The 21,510-nt window shown below is 44.9% G+C and overlaps 1 protein-coding gene across 11 annotated transcripts in view; it reads left to right on the top strand.

The window, feature by feature from the left end:
• The window catches only part of SYNE1 (spectrin repeat containing nuclear envelope protein 1), a 672,549-nt gene that overhangs the window by 152,029 nt on the left and 499,010 nt on the right, over positions 1–21,510 (top strand). For 7 of the 11 annotated variants that reach the window (XM_075339558.1, XM_075339562.1, XM_075339561.1 and 4 more), the window contains exon 1: positions 37–195. The exons of 1 other annotated variant lie outside the window; for it this stretch is intronic. In XM_075339558.1, the coding sequence (XP_075195673.1) occupies positions 117–195 (79 nt within the window). In that variant the 5' untranslated portion in view covers positions 37–116. Of the gene's footprint in view, positions 1–34; positions 196–21,510 lie in introns of those variants that run through there. 3 more of the 11 variants (XM_075339565.1, XM_075339559.1, XM_075339563.1) reach the window with 2 other exon arrangements.

Genomic DNA, 21,510 nt, shown 5'->3' with positions numbered 1-21,510 from the left:
ATTCTGCAACTGAGAAGATGAATAGATCATTTCCATCATGCTCTGTGGGATTAAGAGCTTTTTATTAACAAGTTCAACGAAAGTGTTGGTGGATTAGTAGTTCACAAGGAGCTGTCATGTCTTGGTGTAAAGAAGTTGGTGCTCGGAGGGTCACCTCGATTAACCTGGTTACTGGATTTTTTCAGTATCTTCGGGGTAAGTCTTCAGTATACCTTTCCTATTATCCAATTTTGTGGAGTGTTTGATTGGGGATGACACTATAAATACAAAATTGCACGAATACAATGACACATTTTCCTTGTTGGGTTACATTAACTGGTTAGCCAACATGACCACATCTCATATAATTTTGGGTGAATGGTAGGCTGCAATATAAAGATATATATGTAACGTTTTAATCATTTTAAGCTGGGTTCACATCACAATTTACTTATTCGACAGTGGCTCCGTCAGGGCTTCCGTCATAAGCCCTGAAAAAGGGGAATCCAACATTTTCACCGATGGGGCCATTGGCTTTTACGAAGCAGTCGGAGTCCCCTTGTGTTCTGTGTGACCTTATTGTTGGCAGGGTTCAGTTTTTGTGCCGAAAATGAGGTCAGGACACAAAGTGACTCTGTCTGCTTCCTTAAAGTCAATGGTCCTGTCAGTTAATGCCCCTGAATCCCGTTTTTCATTGCTTTAGACAGAAGCCACATTGGAGCCACCGCCTTATGTATGATGAGCCGGAGCACTTTTTAAGGCCTGTTCCCTCATAGGAATTTTTAATACACAAGCTCACATATAATATTGTAATCACATAAATTGGCCCCAAGTTCAGATCAATTTATAACACAATCAGCAATATTACATCACATTGCCAGGGCCCAATATTAGAATAAAACCTGTTCCGTGTAAATGGCCCTCTAGATGGATTTACAGGAAAGGCCCAGACATGACAGTCTTGGAGAACATTAACGCAACATCAAGGAAGGAGCCACAGTGTGTTATAGAGTCGTCCATTACTGCACCATACAGACTGAACTCTGTTTATGGAGAGGCCGTGTGCTGAGGCCAGCAGAAAAATCAATACTCACTTCTGAGGATGCCAGGATGAGACATATCATTGAGCACAAGGTTATTGGAGCACTTCCGCGTTCATTGTTTGTCTTTCATATTACGTATCTTTTACTATTGTACAATTTGCTGCACATTGTTTTTCCAGTATTTTTGGAGATAAGACACATTTGTTATTTGTAAATCTAAAATACTGTGTGTGTGTGTGTGTGTGTGTGTGTGTGTGTGTGTGTGTGTGTGTGTGTTTGTGTCTGTGTATGTGTGTCTGTGTGTGTGACAATATCTAGTATAACGGCAGAAAAGCACAATGGGTGGAAATACTTGATTACATAAAACGTAATGATTTTTCACTAGTCTAATGAACATATATGGGTGGGCCATATACATCAATATATTGTATATTCATGGTAACCAGGAAATGTGTGCACAAGGAAAACAGGCATTTCTTTGCCTTTGGGTTGGGTTTTAAACTCACAATGGTCTTCTTTTGGGAACTGGAGGAGAGAAAGGTGGACTACTACTCCACAGATCCATACCTAGAGCTACCCTGTTTCTCTGAAAATAAGACATTCCCCGAAAATAAGTCCTAGCATGATTTTAAAGGATTTTTGGAGTATACTTGAAATATAAGCCCTACTTCAAAAATAAACCCTAGTTACAGTCATGGCCGGCAATAGGGGGAGTAAAACTGCGCAATTTCTTAGGACCCCCACTCTCCTAGGATCTCCAACATTTTAGTTCCAACGTTAAGGTTGTTTAAGGACCTTTGATGACTTCACAGTGTTGTGACCAAAGGTCTCTTAATTGCCAGAGACTAAAAGAACTGAACAGGAGACAAACTGGCATTAGGGAAAAGGCAGAGCAAGCTGGGCAATTTCACATTGCTGCCACTGTCCTAGGGGTTCCTGCATTAATATCCTGATAATAATGTTTCTTAAAGGGAACCTGTCACCAGATTTGGGGCCTATAAGCTGTATATAAGAGCCTACTGGCAGTGGCCGCAGCTTATAGGCCCCAAATCTGGTGACAGGTTCCCTTTAAGAAACACTGTGACATCACATCGTGTGACCAGACGTATCTTAAAGGGAATCTATCACCAGATTTTTGCTACCTCACCTCAGAGCAGCATAATGCAGAGATAGAGATCCTGATTCCAGCGACGTGTTACTTACTTAGCTGTTTGATGTCATTCTGATAAAATCAATGTTTTCTCTGCTGCAGATCTAGCAGTTATACAGAGCTCATGAATATGCTGGACTACCTGGCAGCACACCAAGTCATCCTCTATTGATAATCTACTGCTAATTAATCAGTGATTTTATCAAAGCTAGACTAAGCAGCCCAGTAAGTGACACAGTTCTGGAATAAGGATCTCAGCCCCTGCATTATACTGATCTCAGATTAGGTGGGAAAAACCTAGTGACAGATTCCCTTTAATTGCAGGAATCTAAAGCTGAAGAGGAGACAGGCTGGTGTGTGTGTGTGGGTGTGTGTGGGTGTTTATAGATAGATAAATAATATATAGAGGATTGATAGATAAGATATAGATAGAATTGATAGAGGATAGATAGATATCTATTATGTATCTATTCTCTAATACATAAATAAATAGTTAGATAATAGATGGATAGATAGAAGGATAAATACGAGATAGATCGATGGATAGATAAGATTTTTTATTCATATAAAATAATGCACACCCCAAAGTTAACCATATAGAATAATGCATACCACATAGTCCTCCATATAGTATAATGCACATCCATAGTTCTCCATATAGAATAATGTACCCCCTCAGTCCTCCATAAAGTATAATGCGCACCCTATAGTCCTCTATATAGCATAATACACCCCATACTCTCTCATATAATATAATGCACCCATATAATCTCCAGATAAATGAATGCACCCCCTTATTCCTGTATATAGAATAATGCAGGCGGCCACATAGTCCTCCATATAGTATAATGTACATCCATAGTCCTCCATATAAAATAATGCACACTCTATAATCCTCCTTCTAGTATAATGAACACCCCATAGTCCTCCATATAGAATAATGCATACCCCTTAGTCCTCTCTATAGTATAATTCACGCCCCATAGTCCTTTATATAAAATAATGCACACCTCATAGTCATCCATATAGTATAGCCACCAGTGTACTCATTGATTAAAATAAATAAATACTCACCTCCTGTTATTTTCCCGCTGCTCCAGTCTCTGTGGTGAGAGGTCTGCATCTCTGTCCATCTCAACACAGTGACATCATCGCACCCGCTGCGCTGTGTCGTCAGACACTAAAGGAATATGAGGGAGGAGGGAACATTAGTGGAGCACTCGCTCTTGCATCATTGCTTTCGACTGTATTGGCCTACAGTATGCTGATACAGGTAAATGGGCGGGGTGGAGGCCTTGTGGGAGCACTAACAGCTGCAATGGGTCCCCTCAACTCATGGTCCCCATAGGCTCGTGTGGTCTTCTGCCATTGGCGGTATGCCACTGACCTTCCTTCTCTATTTGACATCTCAGCAGTGACCTACTGTATCATTCACAAGCTACATAAAGGATAATAATAGTGGCTGCCTGTAATAGTGATAGTGATATGGCAATAAAATTAATTACCTTTTTATTAGGGTATTCAGAATTAACCAGTTTTCAGCTCCTGATCAGAGCCTACATCAGGTAAATGTAATAAGCATGTAAAGTGTGGCGCCCCTGACCTGGTCAGGCACCACTGAGTACTGCACCCATGCTGGGTCAGTACAAAACAGGTAATCCCAAAGGCTGACTAGGGTGTGTACACACAGACACGAAGTAACCAGGAACACACACACAGCTTAGAGGGGACCCCTGGGCAGACACAGGGAGGGGGCGTGGCCCTGGTATCCCAACTAGTGATGGGTAGTGGGACTGGAGACAGAGAGTTGTGCAGTGGCAGTCAGAGGAGTAGGAGTGGAGCAGCCGTGTCTGAAGGATAGAGCTGCAGAGCAGGACCCTGTCACACCCTGCACCTGTAGTGGCTGCTGACGGGGGAGAACATTACCACTGGGTCAGGCTGAAAGACACCCGAAGAGAGAGAGAGAGCAGTAAGGAGTTGAGTACGAGGACTCCTGGTAATGAATGCACACACGGGGAAACAGGTCCCCAGAGCAGAAATCTATTTACTGGAGCTGCTAAATCCTGCAGGCAGTGGGGACTAGAGGTACCACGCCAACCAACACAGAACCCGCAGCATCAACAGCAACGAGGGGGCCCATAAGGGGGATCGAGCCTGGAGCCATCTTATCCTTGGTCCACGCTGTCAGCAAACGGGTCAGAAAGGGGAGAAAGGCAGTAGCGACTTCCCTGGACACACCCCACGATATACTTCAAGTCAGGGGTGGTCCGAAACAAAGGTGCAGGAAGGCGAGTCAGCAGTCACCCCTATATCAGCCGGAGGGATACCTGGTTCCACCTGGTTCATCATAGCATCGCCCGGGTTGTCTCACTCTACCAGCAAAAAGTGAGTAAAATCCCTGAAAGACATTGCTGCCTGTGTGTGAGTTCTTCTGCGACCTGTGGTACTACACACTTACACTGAGCTCTGGGGCTAGCCTCACTCTCGGGAGGCCACAACATCAAACTGCATCTACCATCAGCCCTAGTCGCTCCCTAAACTGCAATTTCGGTCATCCACTGACCGCAAATTACCGAGAGTGGCGTCACGATCCCTATAGAAGTTAACCTGAAAACCTGTTGCCAGAAGATTCCCGACACGTGAAGTATCTGGAGACCCTGAGGCGACCTGAAGGTAATGGGGCTTCACAAAAGCACTGTCTAAATACATGTTTTTGGTGGCAATGGCAGTTTTAAAATCTAAAACATATATTACTTTATAATTACATAAAATTACCAGATATAACATAACACAATAATTAGTGCAATCTGAAAAGTTATATAAGTTAAAGCAAAATGTAAGAAATAAAAAATATTAAAACATTTGCAAAATTAATTACATCAAACAATTCACACACTGCAAAACATAAATGATAAAAAGGGGATAAGTAGCTCATTTATAATATCATATTAGTTTAATTCTGAAACTTATTTATATTAATTCTATAATTTATAAGTTCACTCTTCCACCAGTAGATGTCCTCACAGTCCACAAACCCCTCATAAATCGCAGGTAGGCTAAGGGTTCAGGGTACCAAAGACAGGGAGGAGAAGACCCAGTGTACAGTCCGGCCCCTGTGCACCGAAATGTAATTAGCAGACACTACAAATGGTGATAAAAGAAGAATCACAAGGTGGATTTCTTCACCAAAGGTATCAATGTAATCAGCATTACAGCACCATAGCAGTCATGCTGTTACTTTGCATTACAAAATCGTGTTGACAGCTTCTCATTAAGCGTATGAGAAAATCACTGATGAATCTGATCCAAAATATTGAGGAAAATCACTGTTGTCTGATTCAGGCCTTACGCGGATACATGACTACCGGTGTATGTGCTGTGTAGATTCAGAAGAGGTGTGACTATATGTTCATCTGAAGACAAGGCGACTGTTAAAAAAAATATGAGAAATAAAGTATGGATCAATTATTTAGGAAGCCATTTGCTTGCAGAAGTCATTCATATTTTATTAGGACAATACTACAGTGCAGTAAAGAAGATTTGAATAAAGAAGGTTCTAAAGAAAGCTTTATATATCTTGGTTATATAGCGCCATTAATTCCACAGCGTGTTACAAACATCATCATCACTGTCCCTATTGGGGCTCACAATCTAAATCCACTACCAGTATGTCTTTGGAGTGGAGGACAAAACTAGTACTTCAAGGACGCCAACACAAATACATGGAGAACTTACAGACTCATTGCAGTAGAAAACTGACTACATCTCTCAGTTCTGTCAGTAAATGCCTTCGTATTTTAAAAGTTATCAGTGAACATGACCTATTGATAGTTTTAGTTGCATGTCATCACCTGTCATACATAGTGACATCACCACTATACAGTGCCTTGCGAAAGTATTCGGCCCCCTTGAATTTTTCAACCTTTTCCCATATTTCAGGTTTCAAATATAAAAATAAAAATTTTAATGTTATGGTGAAGAATCAACAACAAGTGGGACACAATTGTGAAGTTGAATGAAATGTATTGCTTATTTTAAACTTTTTTAAAAAATAAATAACTGAAAAGTGGGGTGTGCAATATTATTCGGCCCCTTTAAGTTAATACTTTGTAGTGCCAACTTTTGCTGTGATTACAGCTGCAAGTCACTTGGGGTATATCTATCAGTTTTGCACATCGAAAGACTGAAATTCTTGCCCATTCTTCCTTTGCAAATAGCTGGAGCTGAGTGAGGTGGGATGGAGAGCGTTTGTGAACAGCAGTTTTCAGCTCTTTCCAAAGATTCTCGATTGGATTTAGGTCTGCACTTTGACTTGGCCATTCTAACACCTGGATACGTTTATTTGTGAACCATTCCATTATTGATTTTGCTTTATGTTTTGGATCATTGTCTTGTTGGAAGACAAATCTCCATCCCAGTCTCAGGTCTTTTGCAGACTCCAACAGGTTTTCTTCAAGAATGGTCCTGTGTTTGGCTCCATTCAGCTTCCCATCAAATTTAACCATCTTCCCTGTCCCTGCTGAAGAAAAGCAGGCCCAAACCATGATGCTGTCACCACCATGTTTGACAGTGATGATGGTGTGTTCAGGGTGATGAGCTGTGTTGCTTTTACGCCAAACATATCGTTTGGCATTGTGCCCAAATAGTTCAATTTTGGTTTCATCTGACCAGAGCACCTTCTTCCACATGTTTGGTGTGTCTCCCAGGTGGCTTATGGCAAGCTTGAAACAACACTTTTTATGGATATCTTTGAGAAATGGCTTTCTTCTTGCCACTCTTCCATAAAGTCCAGATTTGTGCAGTGTATGATTGATTGTTGTCCTATGGACAGACTCTCCCATCTCAGCTGTAGATCTCTGCAGTTCATCCAGAGTGATCATGGGCTTCTTGGCTGCATCTCTCTTCAGTCTTCTCCTTGTTTAAAATGAAAGTTTGGATGGGCGCAGGGGTGGGATTCAAATTTTTAACAACAGGTTCTCTATAAACCCCGCCCATTTAAAAACCACACCCATTCTGTAACCACACCCATTTTGTTAGCAACACCCATTTTCACACACTTTCCTCAACCAAAAAATACAAGTAATTTAAAGTAAAATCTCCTTCCCCTCCTATACCTTCACTCTGCTGTCCAGTACCAGTAGTTCCCGTCACTGTCAGTCATATTGTATTAAATGATTTTTCTACAGTTTTTAAAAATTATTACTAAAAGAGCCCTGCTAAAATTTAAATGGACGACCTTCCCCATACAGATCTCATCCCATGTGGTCTCTTTCCCCTGCAGATCCCATCCCATTATGGCCTCTTTCCCCCTGCAGATCCCATCTCATTATGGCCTCTTTCCCCTGCAGATCTCATCTCATTATGGCCTCTTTCCCCTGCAGATCCCATCTCATTAAGGCCTCTTTCCCTTGCAGATCCCATCCCATTATGGCCTCTTTCCCCTGCAGATCCCATCCCATCATGGCCTCTTTCCCCCTGCAGATCCCATCATGGCCTCTTTCCCCCTGCAGATCCCATCCCATTATGGCCTCTTTCCCCTGCAGATCCCACCCCATTATGGCCTCTTTGCCCCTGCAGATCCCATCCCATTATGGCCTCTTTCCCCTGCAGATCCCATCCCATTATGGCCTCTTTCCCTTGCAGATCTCATCCCATTATGGCCTCTTTCCCTTGCAGATCCCATCCCATTATGGCCTCTTTCCCCTGCAGATCCCATCCCATTATGGCCTCTTTCCCCAGCAGTTCTCATCCCATGTGTTCCTTTTCCCCTGCAGATCCTGTCCCATATGGCTCCTTTTCCCATATAGCTCCCATCTTATGTGGCCCCTCTCCCCATATAGCTCCCATCTTATGTGGCCTCTCCCCATATAGCCACATATAGCTCCCATCTTATGTGGCCTCTCCCCATATTGCCACATATAGCTCCCATCTTATATGGCCTCCTCTCCCCATATAGCCACATATAGCTCCCATCTTATGTGGCCTCTCCCCATATAGCCACATATAGCTCCCATCTTATATGGCCTCCTCTCCCCATATAGCCACATATAGCTCCCATCTTATATGGCCTCCTCTCCCCATATAGCCACATATAGCTGCCATCTTATATGGCCTCCTCTCCCTGCTCCCTGCAGATTCGGCTCACTGAGCGCTTACCTGCTCCAAGCACCGGCGGCCTCTCCTGTGTCTCCCGTCCTCCGTGGCACTCTGCATACTGACGCTGACAGACAGAAGGAGGAGGAGCTACCTCTGCACGCTGCCGTGACCTCTGCAGCGTCAGCACGTCGCTGTACGCCAGGTAAAGGAGCAGACAGGCTCCACTAAACCCGGAAGTGCGGCGCGCAGGTACGGGGATTCATTTGTGTTAGAGTCTTAAAGACACCGGAATCACCGGAGCTGTTTCTTGCCGGTTCTGGGAACCGGCTGCTATTTTAACAACCGGTTCTCCAGAACCAGACAGAACCGGCTGAATCCCACCCCTGGATGGACGGCTGGGTCTTGGTAGATTTACAGTGGTATGATACTCCTTCCATTTCAGTATATGATTGCTTGCACAGTGCTTCTTGGGATGTTTAAAGTTTTGGAAATGTTTTTGTAACCAAATCCAGATTTAAACTTCTCCACAATAGTATCACGGACCTGCCTGTTGTGTTCCTTGGTCTTCATGATGCTCTCTGCCCTTTAAACAGAACACTGAGACTATTACAGAGCAGGTTTTCAGGTTCTCCATTTATATGGAGACTTCATTAAACACAGGTGGATTATATTTATCGTCATCGGTCATTTAGGACAACATTGGATCATTCAGAGATCCTCAATGAACTTCTGGAGTGAGTTTGCTGCACTGAAAGTAAAGGAAACAAATAATATTGCACGCCCCAATTTTCAGTTTATTATTTTTTAAAAAAGTGTAAAATAAGTTAAATTTCGTTCAACTTCACCATTGTGTCCCACTTGTTGATTCTTCACCGTAAAATTTTAATTTTTATCTTTATGTTTGAAGCCTGAAATGTGGGAAAAGGTTCAAAAATTCAAGGGGGCCCGAATACTTTCACAAGGCACTGTGGCTAATGATTGGCTACATTAGTCCCATTGTCTTCATTATCATAAAAGCAGTAGTGGGCAGAAATTCGGGCAATGAAGCGACTAGGCATTTAATGTTTTTTTTTTCTTACAACAAAATCAGCTATCTTAAATGTTTTTGAAAACCAAAAATGTATTGTTGTTATCAATGGAAGTAATCCTAGATGTGTGTTGGAGAATTAGAGGGCAACCATGACAGATCCGGTTGCTCTCATTTTTCTGTCTTTTTATAGGTCATTGTTTCACCAGATGCCAAAAATCTTCAATAAACCACGGTACAATGTATGTGAATGAGAAACTACTTTACATACACTAGGAAAAATCAGCACAATTAGCATGATACAGATCTTGCCTTTTTCCACTCCCGGATAAAGGCAAGAGCAGAAACATGTATAATGGCGGGTGCCATGCCAATGAGTGGATGGCTTACAGGTACATTATCTAGAAATATGATGCGATCATCTCTGTGCACTGTGCATAGAGTATAACATCCATCTAGCTCAAGACAACCCTAGTATTTTTCCATTTCCTTAACATTATGTACCTTTGGGCTATGGATTCTCTTCATGGTTCAAGACACCATTTATATTGACATACTTATATCTGATTCTGCCCATTTTTATCTAAGTGTGTCGCCATTGAGTGACTCCCTTTTTTATCTTCTTTTTGTAACAATTTACTAAAGCCTAATATATTTTACTATTGGTTATTAGTATATAATTTATGTAGGATTTATTGGTAATTTGTTTGCCTCTAATTTTCTTCTGCTTTTTGTGAGATTTGGGGACTGGGTCCATTTAGCTACACCTCTCTTTATCTTTTCCTGACGAAACACATTGTGCTACAACCATGTCGGGAGTTCTGGGCTTCTTGACTGTCCATTTTTGGTTGGTATTATGCCAGTGTATGTGTATTTTATTGCATGCATCTAATACCTTTATATTGCGGCTCACTATTACTGTTGGCTGTCATAAGTGGTGATTATATGACTGACGCTGTGACAACGTTGTTATTGAAATATCAGCATAGTAGTCTAATAATTTGTGCACTTATTTTCCTACTAATTAGGCTGATTTATTGCATTACATACATTTTATCTCTTTGTTCCTCTATTGTCATTCATAAATGTCTTCAACATTGTATATCTAGTGTGAGGCAATGACAGGGGTAATATTTGAAGACCGCTATGTGTCCCCCAGAATGTGTCTGGAAACCCTCTGAGTTTGCTATAGCTATTATGGGGACTATAGCACAAAAGGTAACAGGGAGACAGATCCCTCCTCCCAGTCCAGGTTTTGTAGCAATCCTCATGTCTAGCATTTTAGTTTAAATCTGGCAGAGCACATCAGGGTGTTTCTTAGTTATGAGCCAGGCTTGATGAAGCTACCACATGCTGTGTAAGCGGAGCGGGCTCTTTGTAGTGAACACAGGCCAAGAGTGTGAGCCTAGGAGAACCCTAAGGTAACAAGACTTTTTATACAAAGGATTTGTCTATATGCACCGGCTGTGATTCGGAAGAGACTTTGACTGTGGGAAATTGGATCTATTTATGCTGCAACAATAAATAGACTGTTGGTTTGAACACGCTGCTGCCTCACTGCCTCACGTTTTTGCCCAAGCAACGCTGCTACCTCACATTATGGTGGAGAATGTGAGCATAGCAGCCTGGTTGCTAAGGGCAATGGCCTAGGAGGTTCTTCCCCGGAGAGGAAGAAGAAGAAAAAGAATTTTTTTTTTTTGTACTGACTGTTTGCGGTGGATCGGCGGGTCCACAAAGCTTGTGGGCATTGCAGCCTGGTTGCTAGGGGCAACAACCCAGTTTTCACATGTTTATGATCAAGCCTGCAAAGTTACAGTTTAACTCAGCAGCCACCATGGAGGATCTTGTAAAGCAGCTGGCCCAGTCTAGTGCTCAACTACAGCAGGCTTTTGCACAAACCAGTGCTCACCAGCAACAGGCTAATGTTCAGCAGCAACAAACCAATGTCCAGCTGCAGCGGGCGTTAGTTCAGCAACAGGAGACAAACAGCTTGCTGACTCAGCAGCTTGCGGCTCTACGAGATGCACTCCCAGCAGTAACTTCAGGTCATCCAGTCCCTCCTGCGGCTCAGGACAGAGTAAGGGCAGCACTTACGAAGATGAGTGCAGAGGACGACCCAGAAGCTTTTCTTTCCGTGTTTGAGAGGACCGCTGAGCGAGAGAAATTGTCTATTGACCGTTGGACTGATGTCGTGGCCCCATTCTTGGTAGGTGAACCCCAAAAAGCCTACCTGGATCTCAGTACGGAGGATGCCAAGGACTACAGCACACTGAAAGGTGAGATCCTTGCACGAATGGGGGTTAATACTTATCTCCGGGCCCAGCGAGTGAATCAGTGGTCCTTTGTGGAGGGAAAACCTGCACGCTCACGCCCATGTCTTACTGGACCTTGTGAAAAAATGGCTCCAGCCGGAAACCTTGAACCCCGGACAGATGATTGAGCGGGTGGTGATTGAACGGTTTGTGCGGACTTTGCCATCCCCCATTCAACGGTGGGTGGGCTAGGGGGATCCCGGTACCCTAGACCAACTAGTGAATTTGGTGGAACGCTACACAGCTACCCAGGAGTTGGTCCGGGACTCTGCCTCACGGCGGGCACTCCGTAGGGATACGCCCCCTTCACAGTTGGTGAAAGATTCCCGTCCCTCCTCGGGTGCTGCCCCGTCTTCAGCCCTGGCAGAGAGTAAACCCCAGACTAAGGTCAGCCGGAGTCCCGGTTCCCCAAAGTTGGACACCCGAAACAGGGACACCTCTGCTGTTATGTGCTGGCGGTGCCATCAGCTGGGTCATATGATGGCACAGTGCCTACTCACATCAGAACCCATGGACTGCCGGTACGCTCGCCGGGAATCAATGTATGCCCATACTGTTTGTGCCGTAAGCACTGTTACTATGGGGGAGGAGCCCCATCTCTGCACAGTACGTGTTAATGGCTATACAGCAGAGGCTTTGTTGGACTCAGGAAGTGTTGTGACTCTTGTACATGCCTCCTTGGTTTCCGGGGAAAACCCCACGGGACATAACGTAGGGGTACTTTGTATACATGGAGACCTACGTGAATACCCTATGGAAAGGGTCACTATTGCTACCTCATGTGGAGAGGTTCAACATGAAGTGGGGGTGATGAAAAGTCTTCCATATGATGTTATTTTGGGAAGAGACTTGCCCCTGTTCTGGACATTATGTGGGAGGCGACCTAGCCCTCTGAGGTGTATGATTGAACCAGGCCCTGAGCCGGACGATCCCGACTCAGGGATACCTGCCGTAGGGGTCACCAGTATAGGGACAGAGTGTAACCCTGCTAGGTTCCCCCTAGAGGTAATGGCAGGAGAGGTTGAGCCACCCGAGGCAATCCCAGAGTTGAACGTGTCTCCAGATAATTTTGGAACAGCACAGCTCCGGGACCCCACATTGGCTCCAGGACGTGGAAATGTACAAGTAATTGATGGGGATCCCCAGCGGCCTGGTGCTAAGCTGGAAACTCCTTACATGGCTTCAAAGCGAGAGTTGCTCTATCGGGTTGATAAAATCCGGGGGGAAATAGTGGAACAGTTGGTGGTCTCTCAGCCGTACCGCCGTCAGGCCTTGGAATTGGCTCATAACCACCTGATGAGTGGGCACCTAGGTGAGGAGAAAATGCGGAAAAGCATGTTTCAGCCGTTTTACTGTCCAGGGGTCGGCGCAGAAATTAAGAGGTTCTGTGAGCACTGCCCCGTTTGTCAGTTGACCGCACCCACGCACCGTTTCCGTAGTCCTCTGATACCTTTACCCATTATAGAGGTGCCTTTTGAGCGAATTGCTATGGATCTGATCGGACCCATTGTAAAATCCGCCCATGGTCACCAGCACATCACAGTAGTGATGGATTACGCAACGCGTTATCCAGAGGCCATTCCACTGCGTCACACCTCGGCGAAGCTTATTGCTCGGGAGTTGTTTGCTATGTTCTGTCGCGTGGGGTTACCCAAAGACATCATGACCGATCAGGGCACTCCCTTTATGTCTAAAATTACGAAGGAACTGTGCAAACTCCTTCAGATCAAGCAGCTACGCACGTCAGTTTACCATCCCCAGACCGATGGTCTAGTGGAACGTTTCAATAAAACTCTGAAGGCTATGTTGAAAAAGGTGGTCTCCAAAGAGGGGAAAGATTGGGACATGTTATTGCCCTATTTAATGTTCGCTGTCCGTGAGGTCCCACAATCTTCCACCGGGTTTTCGCCATTTGAGTTACTGTATGGCAGGCATCCGCGGGGACTGATGGATATTGTTAAAGAAACTTGGGAACAGGAGCCCACCCCTCACAAAAGCATGGTTGAATAAATTATGGGTATGCAGGATCGTATCACGGCAGTAATGCCCATTGTTAAAGAGCATTTGCTGGATGCTCAGGCGGCCCAAAGTACTCAGTATAATAGAAAGGCCTCCGTTAGGTCTTTTAAACCGGGAGATCGTGTCTTAGTTCTAATACCTACCGCAGAAAGTAAGTTCTTAGCCAAATGGCAAGGTCCCTATGAGAAAGTAGGGGAAGTAAACTATAAGGTGTATCAACCAGGGAGAAGAAAACCAGAGCAAATATACCATGTAAACCTGCTAAAGGCGTGGAAAGACAGAGAATGTATGGTAACTGACGTAATGTTGGACCTAACCTCTTCAGGTGCCTTGACAACAACCAAGGAGGAGTCCCCTGATGATGAATCGGGAGTGAGGATACGGAATTCTCTCTCAAAACAGCAGAGACGGGAGTCTCGGAGGTTAGTGCAGCGGGATACGGATGTGTTCTCAAGCCTACCCGGCCGAACAACCGTAATCCACCATGATATTGTCACCGAGCCTCAAGGGTACGCCTGAGGCCATAGCGGGTACCAGAGGCTCGTAGGCAAGCCATTGCGGAGGAGGTAAAAAAGATCATGGTCCACTGGACTACACAAGCAGAGGAAGCCTTTCAGGCGCTAAAGGTAGTCCTATGTGGTCAGCCTGTCCTTGTCAACCCTGACTTTCAAAAGGAGTTTATAGTACAGGCAGATGCCTCTGTGGTGGGTCTGGGTGCAGTTCTGTGCCAGGAGGTAGATGGAGAAGAGCATCCGGTCACCTATTTGAGTAGAAAACTCACCCCGGCAGAGAAGAACTATAGCATAGTGGAGAAGGAGTACCTGGCCATAAAATGGGCTCTGGAATCCCTACGCTACTACCTGCTGGGGCGACACTTTCGCCTGGTGACAGACCACTCCCCTTTGGTCTGGATGAGGAATGCTAAGGAGAGAAATGCTAGAGTCACCAGGTGGTTTCTCTCCTTGCAGAACTTTCACTTTCCTGTGGAACACCGGGCTGGTAGGTTGCAGGGCAATGCGGATGCCCTGTCCAGAGGTCCCTGTATGGTGGCAAAAGTTCAAGCCCGTCCGTTTGAACTGAGGGGGGGATATGTGAGGCATTGACAGGGGTAATATTTGAAGACCGCTATGTGTCCCCCAGAATGTGTCTGGAAACCCTCTGAGTTTGCTATAGCTATTACGGGGACTATAGCACAAAGGGTAACAGGGAGACAGATCCCTCCTCCCAGTCCAGGTTTTGTAGCAATCCTCATGTCTAGCATTTTACTTTAAATCTGACAGAGCACATCAGGGTGTGTCTCAGTTGAGAGCCAGGCTTGATGAAGCTACCACATGCTGTGTGAGCGGAGCTGGCTCTATGTGGAGTGAACACAGGCCAAGAGTGTGAGCCTAGGAGAACCCTAAGGTAACAAGACTTTTTATACAAAGGATTTGTCTATATGCACCGGCTGTGATCCGGAAGAGACTTTGACTGTGGGAAATTGGATCTATGTATGCTGCAACAATAAATAGACTGTTGGTTTGAACACGCTGCTACCTCACGCTAGGTATATATTTATACTTATACATATGTGATGTGTGATGTGATATCCAAACCTGGTTGCTCTGCCCTTTTTTTACATTATGTGGATTCATCTTACTGTTTTTAATATGCTTTTGTTAATGCATTTTCAATAAAGTTTGTGACTTCTTAATATCTTTTAATTGGTCGTAGTGATGCTTCATCCATATATTCATGTACTTAATGCATGAGACCTAGCATAGATGTCTATTGTGCTATATTGGTGGTGTTTATATCTTTTCTGCCAGTGTGACGCCCTGGCAAAACCAGGTAGTCACACTATAGGCCCCCACATAACCCTTTCCCTCACCTAGGTTACACCCAGCCGACCTGAAACCCTAGTCATCCCCCCTTAGGGCAAGACAGGCACACCATTGGGCGGGACCAGGCGGTTAGGGTACGCCCATCTAGGGGTCTAGACAGCCCGGGGTGGGAAAACAAGCAGTTCTGAGTCAGATAAGTTTGTAGTTCAAGTGGAGAAAAGTGTGGGCTGGAGCTAGGTGTAGCTCCAGCAGAGGAAGTTCAAGTTGAACGGTGCCAGGGTTGGAGCCCTGGTACCTTGTCTAGGTGGCAGATAATGGTCTCCATCAGCAGGAGACGGGAAGACGGCTCGGCAGATCCAAGGAGGACCGGAGAAGGGTTGGAGCCCAACGGTATCCGACACCAGAGACCCGACCGGAAACCGTGCACAGAGAGGGTAGGATCGAAACCAGCGGCCTAGCTAATTAACCGATTGAGGGCAGGATTACAGGTCCTGTCCCAACCAAAGTCCCAAAAGCAGACAACCACCCACAGAGAGGGATAGGGCAATCGCCAGGGCCCATAGATCCCACGGGTCAGCGTCAGCGGGCACAGCTCCTTAGGCACACAGAAAACCGGGAGCGGACTCCTGAGTTTCAACCCAGGCAGCCCACAATACACAAAAACAGTGCAAAGGACAGGACAGCGACCACCAGCCCGAGTGGGGGATCAGAGTACAACCGGCCACGGCGGCCGGACACCAGCACCTTGGTTTACTAAAAGACTCGTGTGATTCATTCAATTGTGAGTAACCAACTATCCCCTGGTTCATCTGGGTGTGCAAGGCTGTTACGGTTGCTGCGAGCACTGGAGACTATGTCCAGATTTCTTGCTACTGCACATGTGCGAGCGCTGGAGACTAAGTCCAGATTTCTTGCTACTGCACATGTGCGAGCGCTGGAGACTAAGTCCAGATATCTTGCTACTGCACATGTGCGAGCGCCGGAGACTAAGTCCTATCTTGGAGCCATTGCACATGTGCGGGTGACATCATCGCTGACACGAGGTCACATGTCTCTGACACCTTCTATGCCGATTGGTCGCTGGTCATGTGCTTGTGACGCCTTGCTCGGTGATAGGCCAGCATGACGTCACTCCTGTCGTTCTGGCAGCGGATTGGCTCTGGTGTCCTCCATCTTGGATGAGGCACAGAGTCTATATAAGACCCTGACACACGCCGCATGGTGCTCAGTCCTCTTGGTTCATGCATAAAAGAGTAGACGCTCTGTGCGCGTTCCTCTAGGCATTCCTCTGTCTATGTTAGGTGAGCGCTACCGGCAGGGTAGCGTTCTTATACCTTACAGCTTCGGCTGCTGTCCGTATCCTTACCTCTTAGGGGAGCGGACATAGGCAGGTGCCTGAGGCACATGGTCTGGCTGGGCCTTGTGATTCGACTCGTAGGTGGACGTTGCCGCTAGGGTAACGTTCCTTATACTGCGTCTGGCAGTTGTTCGTATCCTCGCACACTAGGGGAGCGAACAGAGGTAGGAGCTTTGTGCGGCTTACGCTGCTGTTCGTCTCTTTTGCACCACTAGAAGAGCGGACCTAGGCAGGTGCCATATCTAGTGGTTCGTGTCCTCGCACACTAGTGGAGCGAACGCAGGTAGGAGCTTTGTGCGGCTTACGCTGCTGTTCGTCTCTTTTGCACCACTAGAAGAGCGGACCTAGGTAGGTGCCATTTCGCACACATTGCCTTTGTCTCTGTGATTATTAACAGAGATCATTCCACACACCCTCCAAGTAAGGGAGGAATTGCTTTACTTACTTATTATATCCTTCTGTGAGTTAACAGAGGTATTGCACTCTGCCATAGTCTGCAGCAGAGTCTTTGCACGGTGGACCCTGACTGTCTGATACTCCTTTAGGTTATTATCAGACAGCCCCCCATAACAAAGGCCCTGCCATCGCCAAACCCTGCACAGAGACACTGGGCCCTGGGGCAACCATCCCTACCCACGGAGGGTTAACATCCAGCTGCCATTACATCTCCCCCGGGTATCCCACAACAGCAGCGGTGGTGTCCCACTTCATCACACACCGTGGGTGGCGTCACAGACATTCTACAATCAATCCCGTACAAATACGTCCCCCCTTTTATTCGGAGTGACTGCGAGCCCCCGGGTCCGGGGAACCCCTCGAACCGTACCGTAGGCCCCGGATCCGAGCAGCGCCGGCTGCTGGCACGGGGGCGGCACACCAGCATCTCACACTGTATGCGTTATGTTACTAAGATCTTAAAATTGGCAAAATTCCCTATTCATGTTCAGATTTGCGTTTGATCTTTTGATGGAATCTATTTATCTTATTGTGACAAAAGAGTTGGGAGTAAAGGGATGAGCAAACCTGAACCTGTGTCATCAGTTCTATATAGGACCTGGTGATCCAATGCTTGGGACACACTGTCCCCTGGAAATTGACAAAAGCAAAGTCCCTCCGCCCATACATTTTGTACACGTTCACCCTTTAGTGCATTTCATGGGGCTCTAAAGAGTGTTTTTAGCCTTGTTTAAGTAATTAATAAATAAATCATTTCAAAAACGGTGTGAGGTGTGCCCCCCCCCATTTTTTATAACCTAGCCAAGGTAAAGCAGACAGCTTCAGGCTAATATTATCAGGCTGGCATGGTTGTTTGTCCCTTCCTGGCCCTAAAAATAACAGCCAGCAGCTGCTCCAGAAGTGGTGCAACCATTATATACGCCAATTCTGGCTCTTTGCCTGTTTATATCTGATTGCCCTGGTGTGGTAGCAATCAGGGTAATATTTTCGGGATTGATGTCAGCTGTTAAATGACAGGTGGTATCAAACCCACAGGCTGGTAATAGATAGGCTTCTATCAGACACCCCCAAAAAAGAGCAAAAATAGTTTATTTGAATAAAGAGTCCCCCATATTCTTTTGTTCACCAATTTATTATTTTTAAAAAATCCTTGAAGTTCTGATGTAATCGTTGAATAAAGACTCCCCTACACTCCCTCGTTCACAAATCTAATAATTTAAAAAAAAAATCCTCGAAGATCTGATGTTTTCCACTGGTATAATGTCCCACAACGTCCATCGAATCTTATGGAGCCTCGTTCTCATCACTCACGGTCAGCAGCATGCATGTAGTTTCTCACGCTCGCTTTTTCTGTGTGTGTGTTTTGTTTTTTACTTTTCACTTACTAATTTAGTAATGTTGATGTCTGATAGACGCACCTCTATTCCTAACACCAGGGCTTGACACTACACAGCTGACATCAACTACTAATATATCTCCCCTATTGCCACTGCACCAAAGCAATCGGGAAGGATGCTCCACTTCTGGGGCAACTGTGGGCTGCTATTTTTAGGCTGGAAGAGCCAAATAACCATGGACCTTCCTAGCCTGATAATACCAGATTGCAGCTGTCTGCTTTACCTTCGCTAGTTATCAAAAATAGGGGGACCTCACTCTGTTTTTTTAAATTATTTATTTAATCCCTATCCACATTTATTTGCAGGGCAATCGTCCTGCTCTTGCTTTTTTTTTTTGCAGCCACCTAGCTATTAATATGACCGTTTGTGGGTATTATGACCAAAACATCAGGTCCCCATTGTCATTGGAGATTAAAATTAGAGAACAATGTATGATCACTTGCTTTTTTCAGAAATAATGTAATCTACATTGATCAACATTTGAAGGGTTTTTTTTGTAAGGGATACGCCATGCCACTAGAACAGTGCTTTCCAAAAGATCCAAAGTTTATTACCATAAAACCTTTATTTTGTCCGAGTTGTGATGATCATAATTAGAGAACAACAATGACTGTAGCACAGAGAAAGATTATATAACTACATTTTACTACAGTTACCAGTCAATAGGAAGTGTACAGGCCTTGCTTTGAATGACTTCAGCACATCTGTGGCCACAGGACACCACTAGTCTTTCACACTGCTCTGGTGTGATTTTTGTCCACTCTTCTTCCAGTCTCTTCCACAGTTCTTTGACTATTGTGGGTTTCTTGGCTATAGCTTTGTCACCAAGGATTTTCCAGAGGTTTTTCTATTGGGTTTAGATCAGGACTCTTGGCTGGCTTTACCCTTTTTGCTGTGTGACAGGGGGTGTTGTCCTGCATGAAAATTGCTGGCTGATTGAGTGATGAACGGAAATAAGGAACCACATGTTGGTGAAGAAGGTTCTGATACACACTTGCATTCACTCTGTCATGTAGCTGTATGAGAGGTCCAACTCATGATGCAGAAAACATTCCCCAAATCATGAACTTCCTCCACCACCTTTCACTGACTTCTTAACATACTTTGGGTTCTGTCTTTCCCCAGTTGTCGAAAAACATAATGTTTCCCATGAGACCCAAATAAATTAAACTTGCTTTCATCACTAAAATGAACTGTGGACCACTTCTCTGTCCACACAACATGTTCCTCACCAAAGGCGTTCATTCTTTCTCCTAATGAGAGGTTTGGTCACTGCAGACTGGGTTTTCAACCCAAAAGCTCTTCAACATCATGACACTGTATGACGAGACAGATCCTTACCTGATCAATGCTGAACTGCTGAGCAATTACATCTGCAGTATTGAAACAATTACCCATAGAGATTTTTTGCATTATCCTGTCATCTTTCGCATTTGTCTTTCGAGGGCAGCCACCTTTCTTGGGGGACTTGAAAAAGTTTGTGGTGTTGTAAAGATGCAATATTCTCAAAATCACAGACTTGGAACAACCAACTTCTCTTGCTATGGCTAATAGGGTCACCCCTTTGGCCTTCATCTGGACACCCTGCTGCCGGAGGGTTTCAGTCACTTTGTAATGGCACACCATTTTTGCAAAGTCAGTGCAAACTGTAAAGTTAGGCTACCAGTTAAATAGGGTTTGTCAGATAATTAAGGAAATTAGCACCAGGTGGCAGATTAACACCAATAACTTGCAGATATCTGAAAGAATTCTCTAATTTTGATCAGTGTTCTGATTCATTTATCACATTTACATTTTTATTATGTGTTTTACAATAAATTCAATTTATGAAATAAGCTTAAAATACTGCTAGTTTACTCATGTTAGGATATAATCATATAGGACTACACAATGACCGCAACATTTAAGAAATACTGTGTTCTCTAACCTTGATCTCCAGTGTATATGGGGTTCGAGATCCGGAACTGAACTTTTAACTAAAGCCTGGCGAACCCGAACCTCCATGGGTGCACTCATCCCTATTAGGAGTCTGTAGAAAAATATGTGAATACTCTATAAGATTACATGCTTGGTGGTAGGCAAAAAGGGGATCAGTGCAGTCAGAGAGAGTGTAACAGAAGTTTAGTTTAGACAGGGCTTCTTCTGTTCATTATTATTGTTTGTGTGCAAAGTAAATGCAAATTTTTTTACATGTGGAAACTCAAATTAACTCCAGCTTGGCTGAATACTAACCAGACATCAGCGTCCCTCAATATACAGGTAAGGCTGCTTTCACACATCCGGTTTTAGCAGTGCTGCTAAATCCGGCTCTAAAACCTATGCAACGGATGCGGCGAAAAAAACGCATCCTTTGCATAAGTTTTTACATGTGGCCCACCCGTTTTTTGCCGGTTGCGGCACGCTACTGAGCATGCGCAGTGCAAAAAAAACGCGTGCGGCGGCCGGATGCGTTTTTTTGCCACATCGTTCCGCATCCGGCATCCATAGGTATGCATTGGAAAATGCGCCGCATCGGGGGGATGCGGCGCGATGCGGTTTTTTTTGCCGGACAAAAAAACGTGCCAGGCAACGTTCCATCTGGCCGCCGCATGGGCTAAATATGCCGCATCCGGCAAAAACTGGACCGAACGCAAGGCCATGCGGCACAATCCGGTACTAATGAAAGTCTATGCAGAAAAAACGCAACCAACGGCAAAAAAAAAACAGTTGCGTTTTTTTGTAAAAAGAGCCGGATTGTGCCGCACAGCGAAAACTGGATGTGTCAAAGCAGCCTAATCTATTACTAATCACCCAAAAAAGAAACAAAAAAGTTACCGTGTATCTTGCATCCTCTCCTTACATCATTACTATA

The sequence above is a fragment of the Anomaloglossus baeobatrachus genome, chromosome 3 (genome assembly GCF_048569485.1).
Source record: "Anomaloglossus baeobatrachus isolate aAnoBae1 chromosome 3, aAnoBae1.hap1, whole genome shotgun sequence".
Classification (NCBI taxonomy): Eukaryota; Metazoa; Chordata; class Amphibia; order Anura; family Aromobatidae; genus Anomaloglossus; species Anomaloglossus baeobatrachus.
The sequence above is the reverse complement of the archived record's forward strand: the minus strand, read 5'-3'. Positions and strand labels throughout refer to the sequence as shown.